Here is a 21018-nt window from a genome sequence, read left to right on the forward strand (position 1 = left end):
ATGGAAAAAGGCAATCTTTTCAATAAGTGGTGCTGGGAAAACTGGATAGCTACATGTAAAGTGGTGAGATTAGAACATTTCCTCACATATACAAAAATAAACTCAAAGGGAATAAAAACCTAAATGTAAGACCTGAAACTATAAAACTCCTAAAAGAGAACATAGGCAGAACACTCTCTGATGTAAATTGTAGAAATATTTTTTTGGATCTGTCTCCTAAGGCAAAAGAAATAAAAGCAAAAATAAACTAATGGGAGCTAATTAAACTTAAAAGCTTTTGCACAGAAAAGGAAACCATCAGCAACACAAAAAGGTAACATATAGAATTGGAGAAAATATTTGCAAATGATATGACTGACATGGAGTTAATACTAAAAATATATAAACAATTCATACAACTCAAAAAACAAACAACCCAATCAAAAAATGGGCAGAAGGCCTGAAAAACATTTTTCCGAAGAAGTCATACAGATGGCCACCAAGCATATGAAAATATTCTCAGCATTATTAGAGAAATGCAAATTAAAACAACAATGAGATATCACTTCACACCTGTCAGAATGGCTATTATCAAAAAGAACACAAATAACAAATGTTGGAGAGGATGTGGAGAAAAGGGAACCCCTGTACACTGTTGGTGAGTATGTAAACTGGTGCAGTCACTGTGGAAAACAGTATGGAGATTCCTCAAAAAACTAAAAACAAAACTACCATATGATCCAGTAATTCAATTCCTGTATATATATCTGGAAAAAAACAGAAAACACTAATTTAAAAAGACACATGCACCCCAAGGTTCATAGAAGCATTTTTTGCAATAGCCAAGATATGGAAGCAACCCAAGTTTCCATCAACAGACAAATGGATAAAGAAGATATGGTATACATATACACAATGGAATATTACTCAGCCATAAAAAAGAATTAGATTCTGCCATTTGCAGCAATGCAGATGGACCTAGAGAAAATTATGCTAAGTGAAATAAGTAAGACAGGAAAAAAATACTGTATGATATCACTTATATGTAAAATCTAAAAAATAATACAAATGAATGCATATAGAAAAACAGAAACAGACTCACAGGTATAGAAAACAAACTAGTGGTTACAAATGGGGAGGGGGAATAGGGGAGGTGCATGTTAGGGGTATGGGATTAAGAGATACAAACTACTTTGTACAAAATAGATAAGCAACAAGGGTATATTATTTAGCACAGGGAAGTATAGCCATTATCTTGTAATAACTTTTAATGGAGTATAATCTGTAAAAATACTGAATCATATGCTGTATACCTGAAACTAATATAATATTGTAAATCAACTATACTTCAATAAAAACAAAATAACCACTTCCATTGGGTAAATCCTTAACTTGCAGCTCATTCTTATCTACCTTTGGAGAGACATCCTTTAGATTTCAATTCAGCCATCTTTCCTATCCTTTTCTAGTATATCCTCATTTAACAGTTACTGCAATTAACTAATTCATTCATTAACATGTTAATTTTTATTGATTTTGGACATTATTTCATTAATATATATGTCATGCACTGAAGTCTTGATTCCATGTGCATGGGGACAATAAGTGATTTTATTCACATAAAGTATTTAACACCATGCATGTATACAGTAGGTAATCATTTGTTTACTGACTGAATGAAGAAAATATATATTTTCTACTTATGAGGGACTTTCTTTGCATTAAATCATATAACAAATGTGAAAGCATCTAAAATTCATGCTTATAATCAATAATATGATTTTCCTAAACTTCCTTTCTCCTCCTCTCCCCTTCCTTCTCTTCCTTCCCTTTTTTATATGCTCTGGAGACGTGGAAAGAGCAAGGTTGTGAGTTATACCTAAGTGTAAAACTTAGTTGTAGTGCCCATTGCTTCATTTAGTCATTGCTTTGGTCAGTGGTAAAAGCAGGTTGTTCTTTCCATATTCAGGATGACATGATCTTATCACAACACTAGGAAAGTGCATGTAAAATAATTCCAAGGTTCGTTGTACATATTCTCACCTGCATGCATGCAGATAATTTCTCAACATGAATTTATTGAACTGTAGTTGCACTAGAGATAACATGGTGAGTGAAACAGCAACAGTTCCTGCCCTCATGGGCCTTATACTCCAGTAAGGAAGACAAATGTTAAACAGACATTTAGAGACATTTTAGAATATCCAATTATTATTTTTTATCATTTACAGATGGAGGCAATGAATGACGTTAAAGAGCCAATGAACCGTTTCTATGTAGGACGATACCTTCTGTAATTTCTTAGACACCAGATGCCCTGAGACCAATGGTCTTATTTATCTTCAGAACTCAGCCACTAGGGCATCTGGGCCCCTCCAGACATATATTTGACAGAAGGTGACAATGGCAATTCAGGCTTGATAGCTTCCTCTTTCATGCTTCAAATAACTGCTTTTCTCTCGTCTTAAAAATGCTGAGATTAAAGTTGCTTTCTTAATGAAAACCATTTCTTGGAGCTTTCTCAGCCACCAGTGGGTATTTGATCTTTTAGTTACTATGGTGACAGTTGCATTATGCTGCCCAAAGGAAGTTAATAGCTTTTCTTTTTTTGAATGGCAATAAATAGAGGGAAGAAGTAGTTTGTGATTCCTCCAAACAATGCAATTAGCTTTGTTTTTCCTAGACTTGAACATACACGGCCTCTTTTCCAAAGACTGGTCTAAGCTTTCACATCATTATTCCTAACATCCGAGAACTGGTTACTCATTCACTGGGGAGGGAACCAGAGACAGAATTTCTGCATTTTAGTGTTTTCCTCTAGTCATTACAAGGTATGATGAGCTGGTCACAGTTTTTTCTACCTCATTTGCATTTCCTCTTGAGAGAAAGTGATATTAATAGCATTAAAATAGGTCGTATTTTCAGGCATTAGCACAAAGAGCTGTAGGAAACACTTCTTAGGACTCAGCCATCTGCTCCCTTTTAGCCTATGGGAGAAAGGAATCCCTTAAAAATAATTCACTTGCAAAGCATAGTGAAAAGTGTGTGAGTGTGTCTGTATGTATGTGTGTAGCTTTATTTCATAAGGAACAAATATAAACTCACAAAAATTCAGATGATTTTCTAATCATGTGTTATCCAGGTTGCCAACTTAATTTCCTACTTTATTTCCTTGATTGTTTTACAAAATTTTTCAATAATTGAGATGGTATAAAGGCTTTGATAGAAAATGTGGTTTGCACACATATATATGTGTATATATACATATATACACGCACACACGTGTAAACTCATATTTTTTAAAATTTATTTTTGGCTGCACTGGGTCTACGTTGCTGTGCACGGGCTTTCTCTAGTTGTGGCAAGTGGGGGCTACTCTTTGTTGCGGTGCACAAGCTTCTCATTATGTTGGCTTCTCTTGTTGAGGAGCATGGGCTCAAGGCTCTCGGGCTTCAGTAGTTGTAGCATGTGGGCTCAGTAGTTGTGGCGCACGGGCTCAGTTGCTCCACAGCATGTGGGATCTTCCAAGACCAGGGCTTGTACCCATGTCCCCTGCATTGCCAGGTGGATTCTTAACCACGGCGCCACCAGGGAAGCCCTAAACACATATTTTTGATTAAAGTTAGATCAGAGAATCAATTCATGTTTAAACTGTACTTTCATTTATTCATGCCAACTCATTCCTTCCTTCAAACAATTGAAAACTAATTTTGTAGTTAAATTCTAGCCTATAACATGCTCATGATGGAATACACAGTGCAAATGCAATCTCTTAAGTGGCACACTGACTCAGAGTAATGTTAGCTGCTGTCATGAGCTCCAGGATTTCAGAGCCTTAACCCAGAAGTTTATTTCTTGCTCCCTGTCGTGTCCACTGCAGGTTCTCCTGGTCTATGGGTAGGCTTTTCTCCATGAGGTGACTCAGAGGCTTTGGATCCGTTCATCTCATGCCTATGCCATCCTTCAGGTTTCAGAGTCCAGTCCGCCAAGTGGACAGGGGTTGGGAGAGACGAAAAAGGTTGCACTTGCCTCTTTACTCTCTTGACCCAGAATTGGCACACTTCACTTCCACTCACACTCCAATGCAGGAAGTAGTCACATGACCCCACGGAGACAGGTTGGGTACTGAGCAGTGCCTGGCTTGCAGACTCTTCTCGGTATCAATGCTATACTATGGAAGGACAAGTCCAGATTTCTAGTGGGCAATTAACTATCTCTGATGCATTCAAATCTTGGCACACTGAGTCCTGACATTATGTCTGAATATCTATCTTAACATCTATCTTTTGAGAGAATGTTATAATGAATTTGGAATAAGTTCTGGTCTAGCTTTACCATCTACCAGATGAATGACATTTGGGTTGCAGTTTTATCACCTGTACAATATTGATTGTTCTGAGGATCAAAAAAAGAAAACTTTTGTGAAATTGTTTTGTAACTTATGTATTGACACCTGAACTCTATTTTACAAAGTAAACAGGAATCCATTTTCCCCAAATCCCATTTCTAACTGATTAGTTGCTTCTAGACCCTGCCTACTTCTGCTGTGACACTCTTCTGATCCGACTTCTTCTGCCCACTGTTTTAGTGCACACACCTTCAGTTCCGTGGTTCCTATTCTTTGCATTCTAGTTGCCTTATTATCTGGGAGGGGGATGTGGGGAAAATGAGAAGACGTGAGGGATTCCCTGTGCTGGTCCATTGCAGAATGTCTTATTTACCCTCATCACAACCCTGTGAAGTAGATGATTTCCATTTTACAAAGGAAAAAACTAAAGTGGGTGAGCAGCTCACGCAAGCTCACAAAGCTGTCAGTGGCAGAAGCAGGATTCAAGCCCTGCTCTGCCTGGTTCTCAAACCCCATTCATCTCACTTCCCTGCAATGTGTCTCTGGAATAACAGGCACCTCCTCTTGTCATGGGGCTGGTGGTTGGATGGTCCCTCCCCACCCTGTCCCTCTCCAAAAATTACACAGGATCTAGATACCAAACTTCAAAGTGGAAAGACTATATTTCCCTGTAAATGTTTAAAATAGAAATCTTAAGACCCATAACATGAGGATTTGGTTATGTCCCGATTTCTTCATCCTGTTTCCATCTATTTTCTGTTACTATCTTCGGAGTAATCAGTTGTCTTTTCATGACTCTCAAAGCATGTCCTTTTACGTTTATTGCACTTTTGTGCAAAAATATGAAAATTAAATACACTAAGAGTGTTCAAAACAAGTTATTTTTGTCAGTGGTTTACTTAGTAGTATTGGGTAGCTAAAGAAGAAAGCTGGTGAGTTAGTCTTTGATAATAGTATTCATCTTGGTTTTAGTATGGTTGATCTTTGGATAATTAATACTCTCCTGTAAACTTCAGTGTGGATTTAAAATATAATAGTTTACTAGTAAGTTATTCAGTCTAAAAATATTCAAAAATAAATATATATTTTCCTTTGTGGTTTATCAAATCTTCTCTCACTTCCTCTACTTCAAACTCTTTTGGAAAGTGAATAAATAATGGCTTTTTATTGCATAATGAAAAGTGTCATTATTATCCTTTTTCTATAAATCCAGTACAACTTGACCAATATGACATGTGATTTACTTCTAGATAGATAATGACTATTTTTGAAGGAAAGTCAGATATACCAAGAGACTGATCATGTGAATGTCCTTAGCAAAGACTAATAATTCTCAGTATAAACTTTAATGAATTTTTTTCTTACAGGAATTTTGACACGATTTGACTGAGAATAAAAATAAAAGCAATAGGGTTTCAACATGCCTCTGCTACTTGTAACATAAAAAGGCAGTTATGATTGCTGTTTGCCATCACCTAATACAGTACTGAACAAACAGTGGTCACTGAATAAGAACTTGCTGGATCAGTGATTTCCTCAGGAGTAGCATGTTTGATTCTACCTACTAAAGACACCACAGCAGGATTTTATTTCTCATTTAGGCTGTGTGTACTTTGAGCTGTAACATTTATGAGAAGAGAAATGTCTTGAAAATTCAGAACTATATTATTCGTTTATAAATTTTGTCTCTGTAAAGACTAAGATTTAAATAAGTGCCTAGTGCTTTTTAGAAGAATACCCTCTTCCTAACGGTTGTGGAAAACATTTTGACCCTTGATCTGAGTTGTTGCTTAAGTGCTGTCATCTGCAGCCCCATTGCAGAGACCTGATGAAGGAGACATTGGCCTCTGCTCCCCTTTGTACACAGGACGCTACCTTGGGGGCTGAAATCCTCTTTGACTTCTGGCAAACAAGCACAGGTACATTTTGTACACACTTGAGTCCTTTAGGAAGGACAGAGACAAGTCATGGGGGGATGACTGTCATTGGCCTCATCTGGCAGTTGTGTGGCTACTACCAAGCCCATCACTTCAAGTGCACAGCTGTATCCTCAGAGGTCTTCAGGATTTAATATGACAGCCTAGTTCCTTTCCTTGGACAAGAATTCAGCTATTGTCCCAAAACTATGCTCAGCCCTTTTGTACATTGCTCTTTAATTTTATCCTTACTGAGGTGACCATACCTCACAGTTTGCCTAGGACAATCCCAGTTTATGCTTGTTGCTCAGATGTAATTATTGAAAGTGCCCCTTTCCACTTTTCACTTCTTACCCAGTTTAGATGACAAATTAGCACGTATTTAACACTATCCTCAGGAATTACGTTTCACCAACTACTCTCTGGTTTTAAGTTTAAGTTGCAACATGAGATTTACATAATTCTTCCTCTTTTTCCTTTTCCTCCTCCCACTGCTACAAATACCCTCGATTTTTAAATTTTACCTATATTACTCTGTTTTGCTCTAAGCCCTGAGAGTACTTCCTAGCAAAAGTACTTGGTGAAACTATTGAGGAACATTGTGTAGCTCTAACAATTATATTCCTACTAGGCATTTAGAAATTCTGGACTGGCATGTAATAAAATATCATTCTGCAAAGACTAAGTTGTAAGAAGTGGTGAACGATGCACTAGACTGATTATTTTAAATAAGTTTATGGAAAAGTAAGATAATGATTGTTTTAAATGTTCTATAATAATTCATGCACAGTGTATAATGTCCAGGCTGTATTTTGTAATCTCTCTCTCTCATCTATCTATCTATCTATCTACATATCTATATCTATCTATCTATCCATCTATCTATCTATCCTATCTACTTTATGCATGGTCAGCCTTCTGCAAAAATAAAAAATAAAAAGCAACGTTGATTTTCAAAATCTGTGATGCCCAAAGTGGGTTCCAATGATTATAATGTATCCCCCTTTGAGGTCACATGAATTTCAACAGAGCACCCTTTGACAGAAAGCATTAACCTAAATGGAATGGGTCCACTAGAGGAAAATCAGTGACTGCAGAATTCAGGTGTACAAAGAATAAAGGGCACTTTGGTGATCTTACAATTACACGAGAGACAAGAAGTTTCTTATCTCACCAATTTATCAGATTGCCTCTAACCCTCAAGATTACACAGCTCCAAAACTGCACTTAATTTGGTTTTATTGGGCAAATTTATGTTGAGCAAGTTTTTAAAAAATCACTGGCCCTGAGGCACATCTTCTTCAAGTCCCAGTTTCCTGTTAGTGAACAAGTTTTCACTGACACATACAATTTCTTCATACCTTTTTGTAGATTCCAATGCTGACAATATTATTCATGATATATTCCTAAAAACAAAGAGGGCTCTATTAGAGTTGCTACATGACATGTTAAGTTTGATCTCTCCCTCTTTTCCCAGACCCTCTATTTGAGATACAAGACAATTGAGTAATTTGAAAGGCATGCCTCAAATAGGAGCTTCTAAAAATATTAAATTTAGAGAAAACTCACCACTACCATTTTTCCATCTACAATTTGTCTTTTGATTGTTGTCTCTTTGCCAAGCCATTTTTGGAAATGAATCATTGAGCCACCATCTAATGTTATGATTCTCTATAAATGCAGAAAGGAATCAGTCAGAAATAGCAATTCACTACATTCTAATCTACACAAGACTAGACATCTACTTTTTTTTTTCGCTGTACGCGGGCCTCTCACTGTTGTGGCCTCTCCCGTTGCGGAGCACAGGCTCCGAACGCGCAGGCTCAGTGGCCATGGCTCATGGACCCAGCCGCTCCGCGGCATGTGGGATCTTCCCGGACCAGGGCACGAACCCGTGTCCCCTGCATCGGCAGGCGGACTCCCAACCACTGCGCCACCAGGGAAGCACGATCTCAGTATTTTTGAAAGAACTTTCTGTTTTGTTGTTAACCTTATTCCTGTCGGCGCTAATAGTGATTCTTGGCTTTGTCAACCCAGCAAGGTTCTGGACTGCAGCACTCACTCCTGTAAGAATGAGTGAGAAGAGGATTCAATGAGTAGAGAAAACAAAACACCTTCTTAAGAAGTTTAGGAAGAAGTGCTAACAATCATTTTGGAAAGCAATTTAAAAAGAATGCATCCTTCCCCATTGAAGTTTTGGATAATACGCCATATTTTCTTCAATGCTCTCTGTGACAGCTGGATTGAGCCAAACCTCCCAATCAGAAGATATGTCTAGTAATTATACTTGACACTTTGAAAGCTAAATTCACTTTCTGACACTCTTGCACTTCATCTAAAATATATATTTTTATGGTGCCTTTCGGTCATATGCTTGGGCTTTACCTCATGAAATATTGCAACAACAGCACAGGGGATGCTATTATCCTCATTTTAGAGATGACTACATTGAGTCCCAGAGAGGTAGAGAGGCATGTTCTAGGTGATGTGTCTGGTAATTAGCAGAGCTGAAATTTAAGCACAGGTTTTCTAATTGTCCAAGAATTTTTGCTTACTTTTCTTCTTAAAAAAAAAAAAAAAAGAAATGCAATTTTCAAAGTATCTAATCTACTCTAAAAGAATATGACTTACAAAGTCTAAACTTCTTTCTTATTTGCATATAAATTTCAGATCTGGCTGAGTAAAGAGGAGGTAGGCAAATTGGACAATTTGGCTGAGAGCCTGGCCCTGTTGTTCAGGTTGGGGACTGTCCATTGTTTAACTTGACTCCTGCAATAAGTGGGCAGAAGGGCTGACTCCCGACTCTTAGTATCGATATAGAACTCGATTTCACATTCATATTGCGGGTGGACAAGATGCCTCTGACCACAGAAAAGCAGTGTCAGACATGGATCACAAAAGAGTGAGGAGTGAGGAGGTTAAAACCCGAGTTCCAACTTTGCCACTTGTTAGCTTGGCCACATTATTTCCCTTTTCCCTAAACTTCAGCTTTCTCAGTAGTAAAATGTAAGTATAGTACTCACCTCATAGGTGTGTTGGAGATTAAATGATAGGACTTAGCATGGTATTGGCACATAGCATGTACTCAGTTGGTTATTCTCTCTTGCACTCTGCTTGAGACCAGCTCCCAGTCAAAACATGGCAATTTTTGCCATCAGCCCCAAGTTTCTTAGATGCCCCAAAATTTATTTAATTATTTATTATTAAAACAAAATTTTTTAACTCAAAACAGGTGAGTCCATGAATCCGTGAAGAGATAGGGAAACATGTTTTTATTACTTTCTGAGAGAGTTTATACTAACGAAAAAGGAACAAATATACATTATGAGCACATTGACTTATTGTGTATTGATCATTTCAACCAGGTTTTAAAAAAAAGTAAGATTAAAAATTTTTTTGACTTTATATGCAGTTTATTATTATAAGAGAGGTTTCTCTTAATTAAATGTTTAAAATTAATTAAATATTAAATAATTACTATTCTTCTAGCATTAGTAAAGAATAGTTTAGTTATTATAGATCTGAGCCATTGTAAATGATGTTTATCCAACTTGAGTAAGAACTAAAGTATGCATAGAGTTTATACTTCTGAGGAAATACCCAATGGTAGGAAATGCCATGAGTAAAAATGTTCTATTTCCCCAATAAAACATTTGGAACTCTTCAAAATAATGTTATTAAAAACCTCCCACATGCATCAGAACTCTTAAAACTAACCAACTAGAAATTTTTTTTGTTGCTATTGCTCTTTTGAAGTTATAACTTAAAGCAAACCTTGAAACAAATTTACTTGGTAAATTTAATTATAGATAGGTATTACTGTCTATAATGGGGAGCAGAGAAAAGCTATTTAATGAAATGACCAAGCTAAAAATAAACTCTATCATGAGGGTAAGATGAAGTATTTTCTAAAAGGATAAATTGTTTAAATATATGGATAATAACTAGAAGGAAGCATCTGTGAGCCTAGTATTCCAAAAAGAGAGAATTATTACTGGTAATAAAAAAGTAAAAGTAGATACACCAACTTTGTTAACCTCATTTGAATATACCCTAGGATCACAAATGAATGAGAGAATTGTTGGAAAATTCATTGTAAAGTGCAAACCCAACCATATCACAAAATGCATTGCCAGTTTCCAAATCTTGTAATGGTATTTCCCAGTTGTTTCATGTATTCATCAAAGTTTTCACTGGAGACCAGTTTCCAGGTTCCCAAGAAGGGCTCAGTCATGATGGAAAGCTTGCTGAGAAGAGGTGCTCACAATCAAAAGCCAAAGAAACTTAGGCAATCGTGTGACTCTTCTGAAATGGCCAATGGGCAGCAGCAAGACAAAAGATTCTAGGCACCAGCATTGACTCATTTTATTTACCTCCAAATAAAGAAACAGAAAATTAACAGGTTAAGTTGAATTTAAGTCAATGATTATAGCTTCTAGCAAACAGATTTGTAAACTGAGTCACCTGATAAATATTACTTGTGGAATGAAGACAATTTTCAATAGAGATCAGCATTTTGAACTATGAATGCTGAGTCAACTCTGAAGGAATATCCCCACAAATGTCTAATGAACAACTGACTGAGGTATTTTCCCACCTGATACAAGGACATCCTTGACTGATCTACCCCAGCTCTTTTTTATTTGGACAAGTCACAGTGCCAGAGTACCTTCTTCATTAAAATAATATCTGCCCCTCCATTCCTTGCAGGGTTGATGAATTGATATTACTTAGTGTAACTGAAATGTCTACAGTTGGCTGGAATGAGTTGTAGGGTATTATTAATATTATCATTGTTGTTAATTAAGAGTAATTGTGGACTGGGAAGAAAAGTAACACTTATCATTGATGATGTTTTGTAATTTAAATCCTAAAAAGGAGGTGGAGCTATGCTTGGAAAATTCATCTGTTAGGCTTACAAAGAAATCCTGATATTAAAATATACCACTTGAAATTGTGAGGGGAAGTTTTAGGGAGAAATATGATATTTTGATATCTGCATTCTAAAAGAAAGACAAAGGCAGCAGATAATTTAAATATCTGTGAAATTACTTCTGAAATCATCTTCTGTAACCCAAGTAATGGAAGTGAACTTTGCAGGTAAGGCCTTTACTAGGAAGGATTGGATTCAGAGGCTATAGATTTATATCACAGCTTTGAACTCCAGTTGTTTTAAAGAAGCCTGGAATATTAGAGTGCCAGGCACCAGAAGAAGAATATTCATACTATTATCTGCCTGGGTCAAATATTCCTTCATGTCAAAGAAATCTTCATTCAAACCATCTCTTTGTTGAAAAAGCATTTAAAAAAAAAAAAAAGGTTGATGTTTTGGCACCCCAAAGTTATATCTTAAGTGGGATAAAGAATTTCTTTTGATGAAAACATGTAAAGAAGATATTTATAATGCAATATCTTTATAGGTGAAATAGTTATTAAACTATCTGGAGGGCAAAACAGGGGAAGCGAAAACCTTAGAGTCAGTTTCAGGAAACTGAGACCTGGGCTAAAAATAAGTGCCTTAGCAGTTGAAAGCGAACTCAGAGGTGATGCTCAAATAAAGAGCCAGTGACTAGATCTTGCTTTACTGCTTCTAGATAGGTATGTACTCTGCCTGAAAGAAGGGGGGCATACAAATCTGGGCATGTTTGCCAGTGCGGTGGTGTGACAAATGTCTCCCCTTAGTCTAACCATTTTCGTTCCAATTATTCTGCCTTTCATTGATTCAGAAATCCATCCTGTGGCCCATGAGACAAAAGAGAAAGTCAAATTTCTGGCTTCTATAAAATCCCCTCACCCTTAAGAGAGAGGCAGAGGGACAGTCCCCTCCTTGACAACTTTTGCTTTCTTGTATGACATTTAGAACTGCTGCATCCATTGTGTTGCCAACTCAGAAATGAGGCCAAAACTGAGAATGGCAGAGAGGAAAAGTGGGAAGAACACAAGACACTTTATTTCTGGAATCTTTATTGGGAGAATTAATGAATTTCATTATTATTTAAATAATTTTATGTCTGAGTTTTTGTTCCTTGAAGCTTAAACCTTCATAATTGATATGCTCTCATAAATAGCTCCACCTAAATTTGGACTCTTAAAACCAGTTCTATGTATCATGTGATATTGGTCTCGTTCACAGCATCTCCCAGCTCTCTAGATCCAATTCAAACATCACCTCCTCTGTGAAACTGGTTCAGGGCTGGTTGATCCCTATTATGTGATACAATTATACTTTAATAGAAGTATTAATATATTCAGGAACTTTTCTTATAGTATTGCAACGAGTCGTCCTCCAACTGTCCCTCTAAGCTCTTTTATGAGTACATCAAGCAAAAAAATATTTCTGATTCACTTCTGAATCCCTAAGACCATGCCTGGTATATTGTAGGTGCTCAATAAATGTTTTATGAATGAATGACAAAAGGAATAAACCATGTTTATTTCTTTTTAACTGACAGTTTCCCTCATCACTGATCTTAATCTCGAATAGCAACTAAAGACAAAGTTTTAATACATTATTCTCTCCTGATCTGCTCATATGACAGGCCTTTCATTATGGTCATCAGATGGTACAGGGACTCTCAGACTCCCTTCACCTTTGCTTAGTATTTCATTGTTACCATACATCTCTCTTCTCAACCAAGAAAGTTCTCTCCTAGTCCTGCCACTTCCACCACTAGCCTTTGGCACCTTTTTTGGATTTTTTTTTAAAGCACCATTTCCTGCAGTAAAAAAATTTAAAATAAAATGTACTTAATTGTTAACCCTAGCAAAGGAACTAGAATACAGTAATCTGTTATAGAACAGTTACGCATCTTATCATCATGACAGTTTAAATGCTTACTTCTCCATTATCTCATTTTTCCATGCTTCTCCAGTATCTCATTTTCTATATTAACTTTCCTTCCTGTGACATTTTAGGGATTAAATACTTTTAAATAAATTTCAATTTTAAGATGCTACATTATCCACTGGTGAGGGATACTGATGAAGTTAAATACGTACTAGAAACTACGAAAGTATTCAGAAATATGTCTGCTAATTTACTGCTGTACATAAAATAGCTGGAGTCACACTAGATTTTTTTCTGACTTTTTATTGTGGTAGAATATACATCACATAGAATCAACTGTCTTAACCATTTCTAAGTGCACACTCTTAACCATTTCTAAGCGCACACTTCAGCGGCATTAAATACATTCATATTGTTGTGCAACCATCACCACCACCTCCAGAACTCTTTTCATCTTGCAAAACTGAAGCTCTACCCATTAAACAGTAACTCCTCATTGTCCCCTCCCCTACTTCCTGGCAACCACCATTCTACTTTGTGCCTCCATGACTTTTCCTACTCTAAGTACTTCATACAAGTGGAATCGTGAAGTATTTGTTTTTGTGTGTATGTGACTGGCTTAGTTCATCTGGCATAATGTCGTCAAGGTTTATCCATGTTGTAGCAAATCTCAGAATTTTCTTCCTTTTTAACATAATAATATTCTATTGGATAATCAAAAAGTGGTGTTTACATTTTGCTTATACATTCATCCTTTGATGGACATTTGGATTGCTTCTACAATTTAGCAATAAATGAATAATGCTGCTATGAACATGAGTATACATGTATCTATTTGAGACCCTGCTTTCAATTCTTCTGGGTATATACCCAGAAGTAGAATTGCTGGATCACATGGTAATTCTATTTTTAATTTTTTAAGGAAGTGTGCTACTGTTTTCCACAGCAGCTGTACCATTTTACCTTCCCACCAACATTCCAATTTCTCCACATCCTCGCCAACAAGTTGTTTTTTTATAGTCTCTGTCTTAGTGGGTGTGAGGTGGTGTCCCATTGTAATTTTGATTCACATAATCACTAATAATTAGCGATTTTCTACATCCTTTCTTGTGCTTCTTTACCATTTATGTATCTTCTTTGGAGAAATGTCTATTCAAGACATTTGCCCTTTTTTTTTTTTTTTTAGATATTTGGGGGTAGGAGTTTATTAATTTATTACTTTTGCTGTGTTGGATCTTCGTTTCTGTGCGAGGGCTTTTTCTAGTTGCGGCGAGCGGGGACCACTCTTCATCGCGGTGCGCAGGCCTCTCACTATCGCGGCCTCTCTTGTTGCGGAGCACAGGCTTCAGACGCGCAGGCTCAGTAGTTGTGGCTCACGGAGCCTAGTTGCTCCGTGGCATGTGGGATCCTCCCAGACCAGGGCTGGAACCCGTGTCCCCTGCATTAGCAGGCAGATTCTCAACCACTGCGCCACCAGGGAAGCCCCATTTTTGAATCAAATTTTTTGTTGTTGAGTTTTAGGAGCTCTCTATATATTCTGGACATTAATCCTTTATCAGAAGTATGATTTTCAACTATTTTCTCCCATTTTGTGAGTCACCTTTTTACTCTGTTGATAATGTCTTCTGTTGCACAGTTTTAATTTTCCTGGAATCAAATTTGTCTATTTTTTCTTTTGTTGCCTGTGCCTTTGCTGTTATATTCAAGAAATCATTGCCAAGTCCAATGTTGTGAAGCTTCAACCTTACATTTTTTTCTAAGAGTTTTAAGATTTAGTTCTTAGATTTGAGTCATGGATCCATTTGAGTTAACTTTTACATATGGTGTTAAACACGGCTTCAGCTTCATTCTTTTGCATGTGGATACCCAGTTTTCCCAGCACTATTTGTTGAAAAGCCTGCATTTTATCCATTGAATGGTCTTGCTGCACTTGTCAAAAATCATTTGACTATATATGCAGGAGTTTATTTTTACACTCTCTAGTCTATTCCAATTGTCTATAGGTCAGAGTTTATGCCAGCAGCACACTGTTTTGATTATAGTAGCTTTGTAGTAAGATTTGAAATCAGGAAATGTGAGTTCTCCAAATTTGTTCTTCTTTCTCAGGATTGTTTTGGCTCTTCAGAGTCCCTTGATATTCCATATGAATTTTAGAATGGGCTTTCCTATTTCTTCAAGAAACATCATTGGACTTTTGATAGGGATTCCATTAAATCTGTAGATCGTTTTGAATAGTATTGACATCTTCCAATCTATGAATATGGGATGTCTTTCCATTTATTTATGTCTTTTAAAATTTCTTTTATAGTTTTCATTGCACAAATCTTCCACTTTCTTGGTTAATTCTTAAGTATTTTATTCTTCTTGATGCTATTGTAAATGAAACTGTTTTCTTAATTAACTTTTTAAATTGTTCATTGTTAATGTATAGAAATGCAACTGATTTTTGTGTGTTGACTTTGTATCTTGCTACTTTGCTGAATTATTTATTGATTCTAACAATTTTTTGTAGGGGGACCTTTTTTCATATAAGATCATACTTTCTGTAAATAGAAATAATTTTATTTCTTTCTTTCCAATTTGGATGCCTTTTATTTCTTTGTCTTGTCTAATCACTCTGAATAGTACTTCCATTACTACATTGAATAGAAGTGGCAAGGGTGGACACATTTGCCTTGCTCATTATCATAAAGAAAAAACTTTCAGGTTTCACTATTGAGTATAATGTTCACTGAGGTTTCTCATATATGGCTTCTATTATGTTGAGGAATTTTCCTCCTATGTCTAGTTTATTGAATGTTTCTACATGGAAGAATGTTGAGTTTTGTCAAATGCTTTCTCTGCATCAGCTGAGATGATTGTGTGGTTTTTTCTCCCTTCATTCTGTTAATGTAGTATATTACACTGACCAATTTTCATCTGTTGAATCATCCTTGCATTCCATGAATAAATTCCACTTGAGATACTGCTCGTGTCATTTTATTTCAACTTGTAGGACTCTCTTTAGCATTTCTTGTAGAGCAGGTATAGTGGTAACTCCTCATCTTTTGTTTATTTGGGAATATCTTAATTTCTCCCTCATTTTTGAAGGAAAGTTTTACTGGATACAAGATTCTTGGTTGACCATATTTTCTTTTAGCAATTTGAATATATCAGCTCATTGGCTTCTGGCGTCCAAATATTCTGATAAGAAATCTTTGGGCAATCTTATTAAGGATCACTTGTATGGAATGAGTCACGTCTCTCTTGCTACTTTCAAGGTTTTCTCTTTGTCTTTGTCTTTTGAGAGATTATCTTTCATTGTTTCAGGGTGAGTCTCTTTGGGTTCAGCCTACTTGGAGTTTGTGGAGCTTCTTGGATATAAACATTCATGTTTTTTATCAAATTTGGGAAAATTTTAGACATTATTTCTTCAAATATTCTCTTTGCCTCTTGGTCTCTCTCTTGTCCTTCTGGGACTCCCACAATGCATATGTTGGTCCTTTTGATGGTGCCTTTCATGTTCCTTAGATTCTGATAACTTTTCTTCAGTCTTTTCTTCTTTCTGTTTGTCATTTGATAATTTCCATTGTCCTACCTTCAAGTTCACTTGTTCTTTCTTCTTGTTCAAATCTGCCTTTGAGTACCTCTAGTGAAATTTTCATTTCAGTTGTTCTTTTCAACTCCCGAATTTCCTTTTGGCTTCTTTTTTGGTTTTCTATCTACTGATATTTCCATTTTCTTCATACACTGTTTTCTTGCTTTCTCCATATTTTCCTTTAGTTAGTTCTTAGAGCATCTTTCAGACAGCTGTTTTAGTCTTTGACTAGTAAATCCACCATCAGGTCTTTCTCAGGGACATTTTCTGTTGGTTTAATTTTTTCTTTGAATGGGCTAAACTCTCCTGTTTCTTTCTATGTCTTGTGATTGTTTTGCTGTTGAAAACTGGAAATTTGAATTTAATAATGTGGTAACTCTGGAAATTAGATTCTCCTCCTGCTCCTTTGCTGCTTTTTGCTTTTGTTTTCTGATTGCTGTAGTCTGACTGTGTGCCAGGGATCATGTTAAGGTATAAACTTAAGGTCTTCTCATGTCCTTTCTGAGCCTGTGGCTTTCCCTTGGCATGCACAGTGACTTTCTAATATCCTCTGTATATGAAATTGCTTTTGAATGTCCTAGTCTTTAATTATGGCTCCTCAAAGAGGAACAAGTGAAAAAAGAAGGGAAGGGGAAGGTGCTGGCCGTTTAAATTTCCTGGAAATCACTTCAGTGGGAGAGGGGAGGCTTGCAACAATGGGAGGAGGTACACAAAGGTGACGCCACCTCTTTATCTGCGCTTCTGCAATCAGAAGCAGCAATCAGCAATTAGAACGTACATTCCTGATATTTGGAGGATAGGGTCTACATTGCCCACCCTCTCTCATGCAGTATATGTGCAAGCTCCTCCAGTAATATATGCACAGCTGTCAGCAAAGGGGCTGAGGTGTGGAGGATAGGTAGTGGATACTGTGCTAACAGTCAAAATTGACTGGATTTAACCACATTTACCCTCTAACATCTTTCCCTGGAAGATGTAAGCCTTTGATAGACTCCTGAGTTCCAAAATACATGAGAGAGATTCTGCTAGTCCAATTGTTTCCTTGGTAGAAAGACAAATTCCTAGTGCTTCATACTCCACCATCTTCCCAGAATCACAGTTTTTATAAAATATATGAAGGTTTTCATTTTCACATGAATTGATGCCCCATCTCTTTTACATTCCTTATTACTTATCAATAAATTTTTATTGTCAATCTTCATATAGATATAGTAGTTAACATTCATAATTTCTGGTTTCAGCTATTGGGGGGATGATTACTTTTAATTTTTATATCATTTCAAAGTTATAGAAAAATTTGCCAGGACAGCACAAATATTTTCCATAAACTCTCAGATTCTCTAATTACCAACATTCTAACACGTTTGCCTTCCTTTACATATATATATATATATATATATATATATGTATATATATATATATATATATATATATATATATATATATATATATATATATATACTTTTTTAATAACTTGGGAGTAAGTTGCAGAAATGTTGCCCCACTACTCCCCAAATAAAAACCTTACCTATGTTACCACAGAACATCCATCAAAATCAGGAAATCAACACCAATAACAATATCATTATTAAATCCATACTCCACTCACAACTTAGCAATTGTCCCAACAGTGTTTCCTGTTGCTACAAGAAGAAGAGACTTATTTTTCCTTTTTTCTTTCTGGTCCATGAAACTGTCCATGATCATGCATTGCATTCAACTGTCATGTCTCTTTCATCTCCTTCAAATGGAAATATATCTTTAGCTCTTCCTTGTCATTCATGATTTTGACATGTTTGAAGCATATAGTCTGGCTACTTTATAGAATAATCCTCAGTTGGGGTAAAATGATGTTTCTTCATGATTCATTTGAGGTTATACATTTTTGGTAAGAATATTCCAGCAATGATGCTGTATTCTTCTCATTGTGTCATATCAGAACACACATGATGTTAATTTTCACAATTACTGATGATGATGTTAACTTTTATTACTTAGGTAAGATGGTATTTGCCAAGTCATTCCACTGTAAAATTTATTAATAAGCAATTAATTAATTTTATGGTTCTCTTTCATGACCCAGTTCAAATACATCCTCTATGTTGAAAACATTCCTGACTACTCCAGCACATACTGACTACTCTGCTTGCCCCTGGCTTCCTTCCAATCCATAGATCATACCACATAGTTTATCATATAATTCTTGTCCTCCCCTATATTGTGTCTTTATTCATTCCACTAAAATTTATCAAGTGATTACCATATTCGTAGGCACAGTGCTAGATGTTAGATATATACATAAGTGTCCTGAGGCTGTGTCAACCTAGTGATGGAAAAGATGAGAAATCAGAATGTGGTAATATCATGTTATAGTAAGAACACACACCTTTTTTCTGTGGTCAAGGGGAGGAAGGGCTTAACTCTTCTTAGATTTGGGGAATGAGGGGTGAGGGAGGAGGAGAAACTATCAGAACAATTTTCCCAGGTGATGTGATGATGTTCATGCTATTTCTTTACTACATTGAGGGCATGAACATGAGCCGTTACTCTTTCCGTGTTCCAGACCACACCTAGCACAGGGAAGAGCGTTCACTCACTTATTCAAGAATTGTTTACTGAGCTCTGAATCTCTTGTTTACTGTGCCAGGGTCTGGGGACACAGCTGCAAATATGACAGAGTCCTTGTCTTTGAGATCTCTTTCTGAGAAGTATCCATTTGATCCTGTCTCTCTTCCTTTAAGAGTAGAATTTCCTGTATGCTTCTGCATGTATGTTGATAGAAGCAATGTCAGTGAAAAATTATGTGAGCTTCAAAGAGGTCCCAGGGAGGAAAAATCAGAGAACTGATATTGTAGATATGTCTTGTTGCTGCAGCCTTGGTTTTATGGTAAAAATATAGAAAACAAGAAATTGACTTATCCAGCAAATTTACATTGGACTGAATCTTCTTACTCTATGCTTCCACATCAACAGAAAAATAAGAATTAAACTTGAATAGTACATTTTGAAAAATAAATAAATTCACAAATACACATACATAGAAGTGGCACCTGAAACAACTTTTTAAAGGATTAGCACAGAGGCACATTTAAGGTATAGGGAAGGCTTAGAAAGAAGGGAGAGGAGAGTTTTAGACAGGAAGGAGCAGACTAATTCACACACACCGAAAAAAATACCTAAAAACAAAATATCAGAGGCAAGAAAGAGTATGAAAAATTTTCGGTATGATTGAAGCAAAGAATGTGTAGAGAACAAGAGCAATGATAATACTAGAAAGTTAGATAAGAAAAGGCAAGCATAAGACATATTTACATGCCATGCTAAGGACATTGGAACTTCTGTGGATGAAATGGGAGCCATGTAAGGGTTTTAATCATTAAGTGTTCAGGTCAAATTTTCATTGTGTAACTGTCATTCATGAAGTCTACAGGGCTTGGAAAAGAGAGGAGAGGACAGAGACTGAAAGAAGGAGATTTATTAGTAATTAAGGAAAAAAATGATAGTGCTGTTGGTGATGGGAATGAGAAAAGCAAGCATTAAAAATTTTTAAGTTAATACAATCAACATGGTTTTTTAAATTTAATTTATTTTTTATAGAAGTACAGTTGAATTACAGTGTTTTGTTAATTAATGCTGTGTACAGCAAAGTGACTCAGGTATACATATATATATTCTTTTCCATATTCTTTTCCATTATGGCTTATCTCAGGATATTGAATATAGTTCCCTGTGCTATACAGTAGGACCTTGCTGTTTCTCCATTCTATATATACCAGTTTGCATCTGCTAATCCCAAATTCACAATCCAACCCTCTCCCACCCTCCTCCCCACTTGCCAACTGCCGCTTCTGAGGTGCTGGAAGCAAAAGCAGACTACTGCACATGATCCCTGCACTCCAGCCCGACCCACTGATCCATCCCTACCCTCACCCCACTTAAAGGACCAACTGGCTGCCCCCACCCCGGGGAGCCAGCAAGAGCATCTGTTACTTATTTTCATTCCCTCGTGCTGCATCATGAGTCCCAGTAAAGCCTGGCCTGAATTTCTCGTCTGGCCTCTTATTAATTTCTATTGATTAAGGAGTCCAGTAACTCAGGTTGGTAACAAGCAACAGCAACTTGAACAAAATGGAACTTTATTTCTCATGTAAAAGTCCAAACAGGGTGTTGGTACTCTGTGGAGGGCAGCAGCAAGTGTGCTTCATCCGGTCTTTTTTTAAAAATTTATTTTATTTATTTATATTTTATTTATGGGTGTGTTGGGTCTTTGTTGCTGCACGCGGTCTTTCTCTAGTTGCAGCGAATGGGGGCTACTCTTCATTGCGGTGAGCGGGCTTCTCATTGCGGTGGCTTCTCTTGTTGTGGAGCACGGGCTCTAGGCGCACAGGCTTCAGTACTTCTGGCATGCGGG

General features: G+C 36.6%; 1 protein-coding gene across 1 annotated transcript; it reads right to left on the bottom strand.

The window, feature by feature from the left end:
- Window positions 1–7598: 7598 nt before the first annotated feature.
- LOC141276953 (fatty acid-binding protein 9-like) lies at window positions 7599–13082 on the bottom strand. The gene is made up of 4 exons (XM_073794789.1): window positions 10407–13082; window positions 8084–8309; window positions 7813–7914; window positions 7599–7649 (listed from the first exon to the last, which is right to left on the bottom strand). The coding sequence occupies exons 1-4, from the start codon at window positions 10475–10477 to the stop codon at window positions 7599–7601; spliced, it is 450 nt and encodes a 149-aa protein (XP_073650890.1). The 5' UTR covers window positions 10478–13082.
- Between the last annotated feature and the right edge of the window lie 7936 nt (window positions 13083–21018).

The sequence above is a fragment of the Tursiops truncatus genome, chromosome 17 (assembly GCF_011762595.2).
Source record: "Tursiops truncatus isolate mTurTru1 chromosome 17, mTurTru1.mat.Y, whole genome shotgun sequence".
NCBI classification, from domain to species: domain Eukaryota; kingdom Metazoa; phylum Chordata; class Mammalia; order Artiodactyla; family Delphinidae; genus Tursiops; species Tursiops truncatus.

What these genes read in the sequence shown, in the direction of transcription:
- LOC141276953 (XM_073794789.1), bottom strand. Translation starts at nt 10,477, where the DNA reads ATGACTGAGCCCTTCTTGGGAACCTGGAAACTGGTCTCCAGTGAAAAC. An exon ending in GATGAATACATGAAACAACT is followed by an intron (nt 8,310 to 10,406) that starts GGGAAATACCAT and finishes ACTCATTCTTAC; the next exon opens with AGGAGTGAGTGCTGCAGTCC. An exon ending in TAGATGGAAAAATGGTAGTG is followed by an intron (nt 7,650 to 7,812) that starts GTGAGTTTTCTC and finishes CTTTGTTTTTAG; the next exon opens with GAATATATCATGAATAATAT.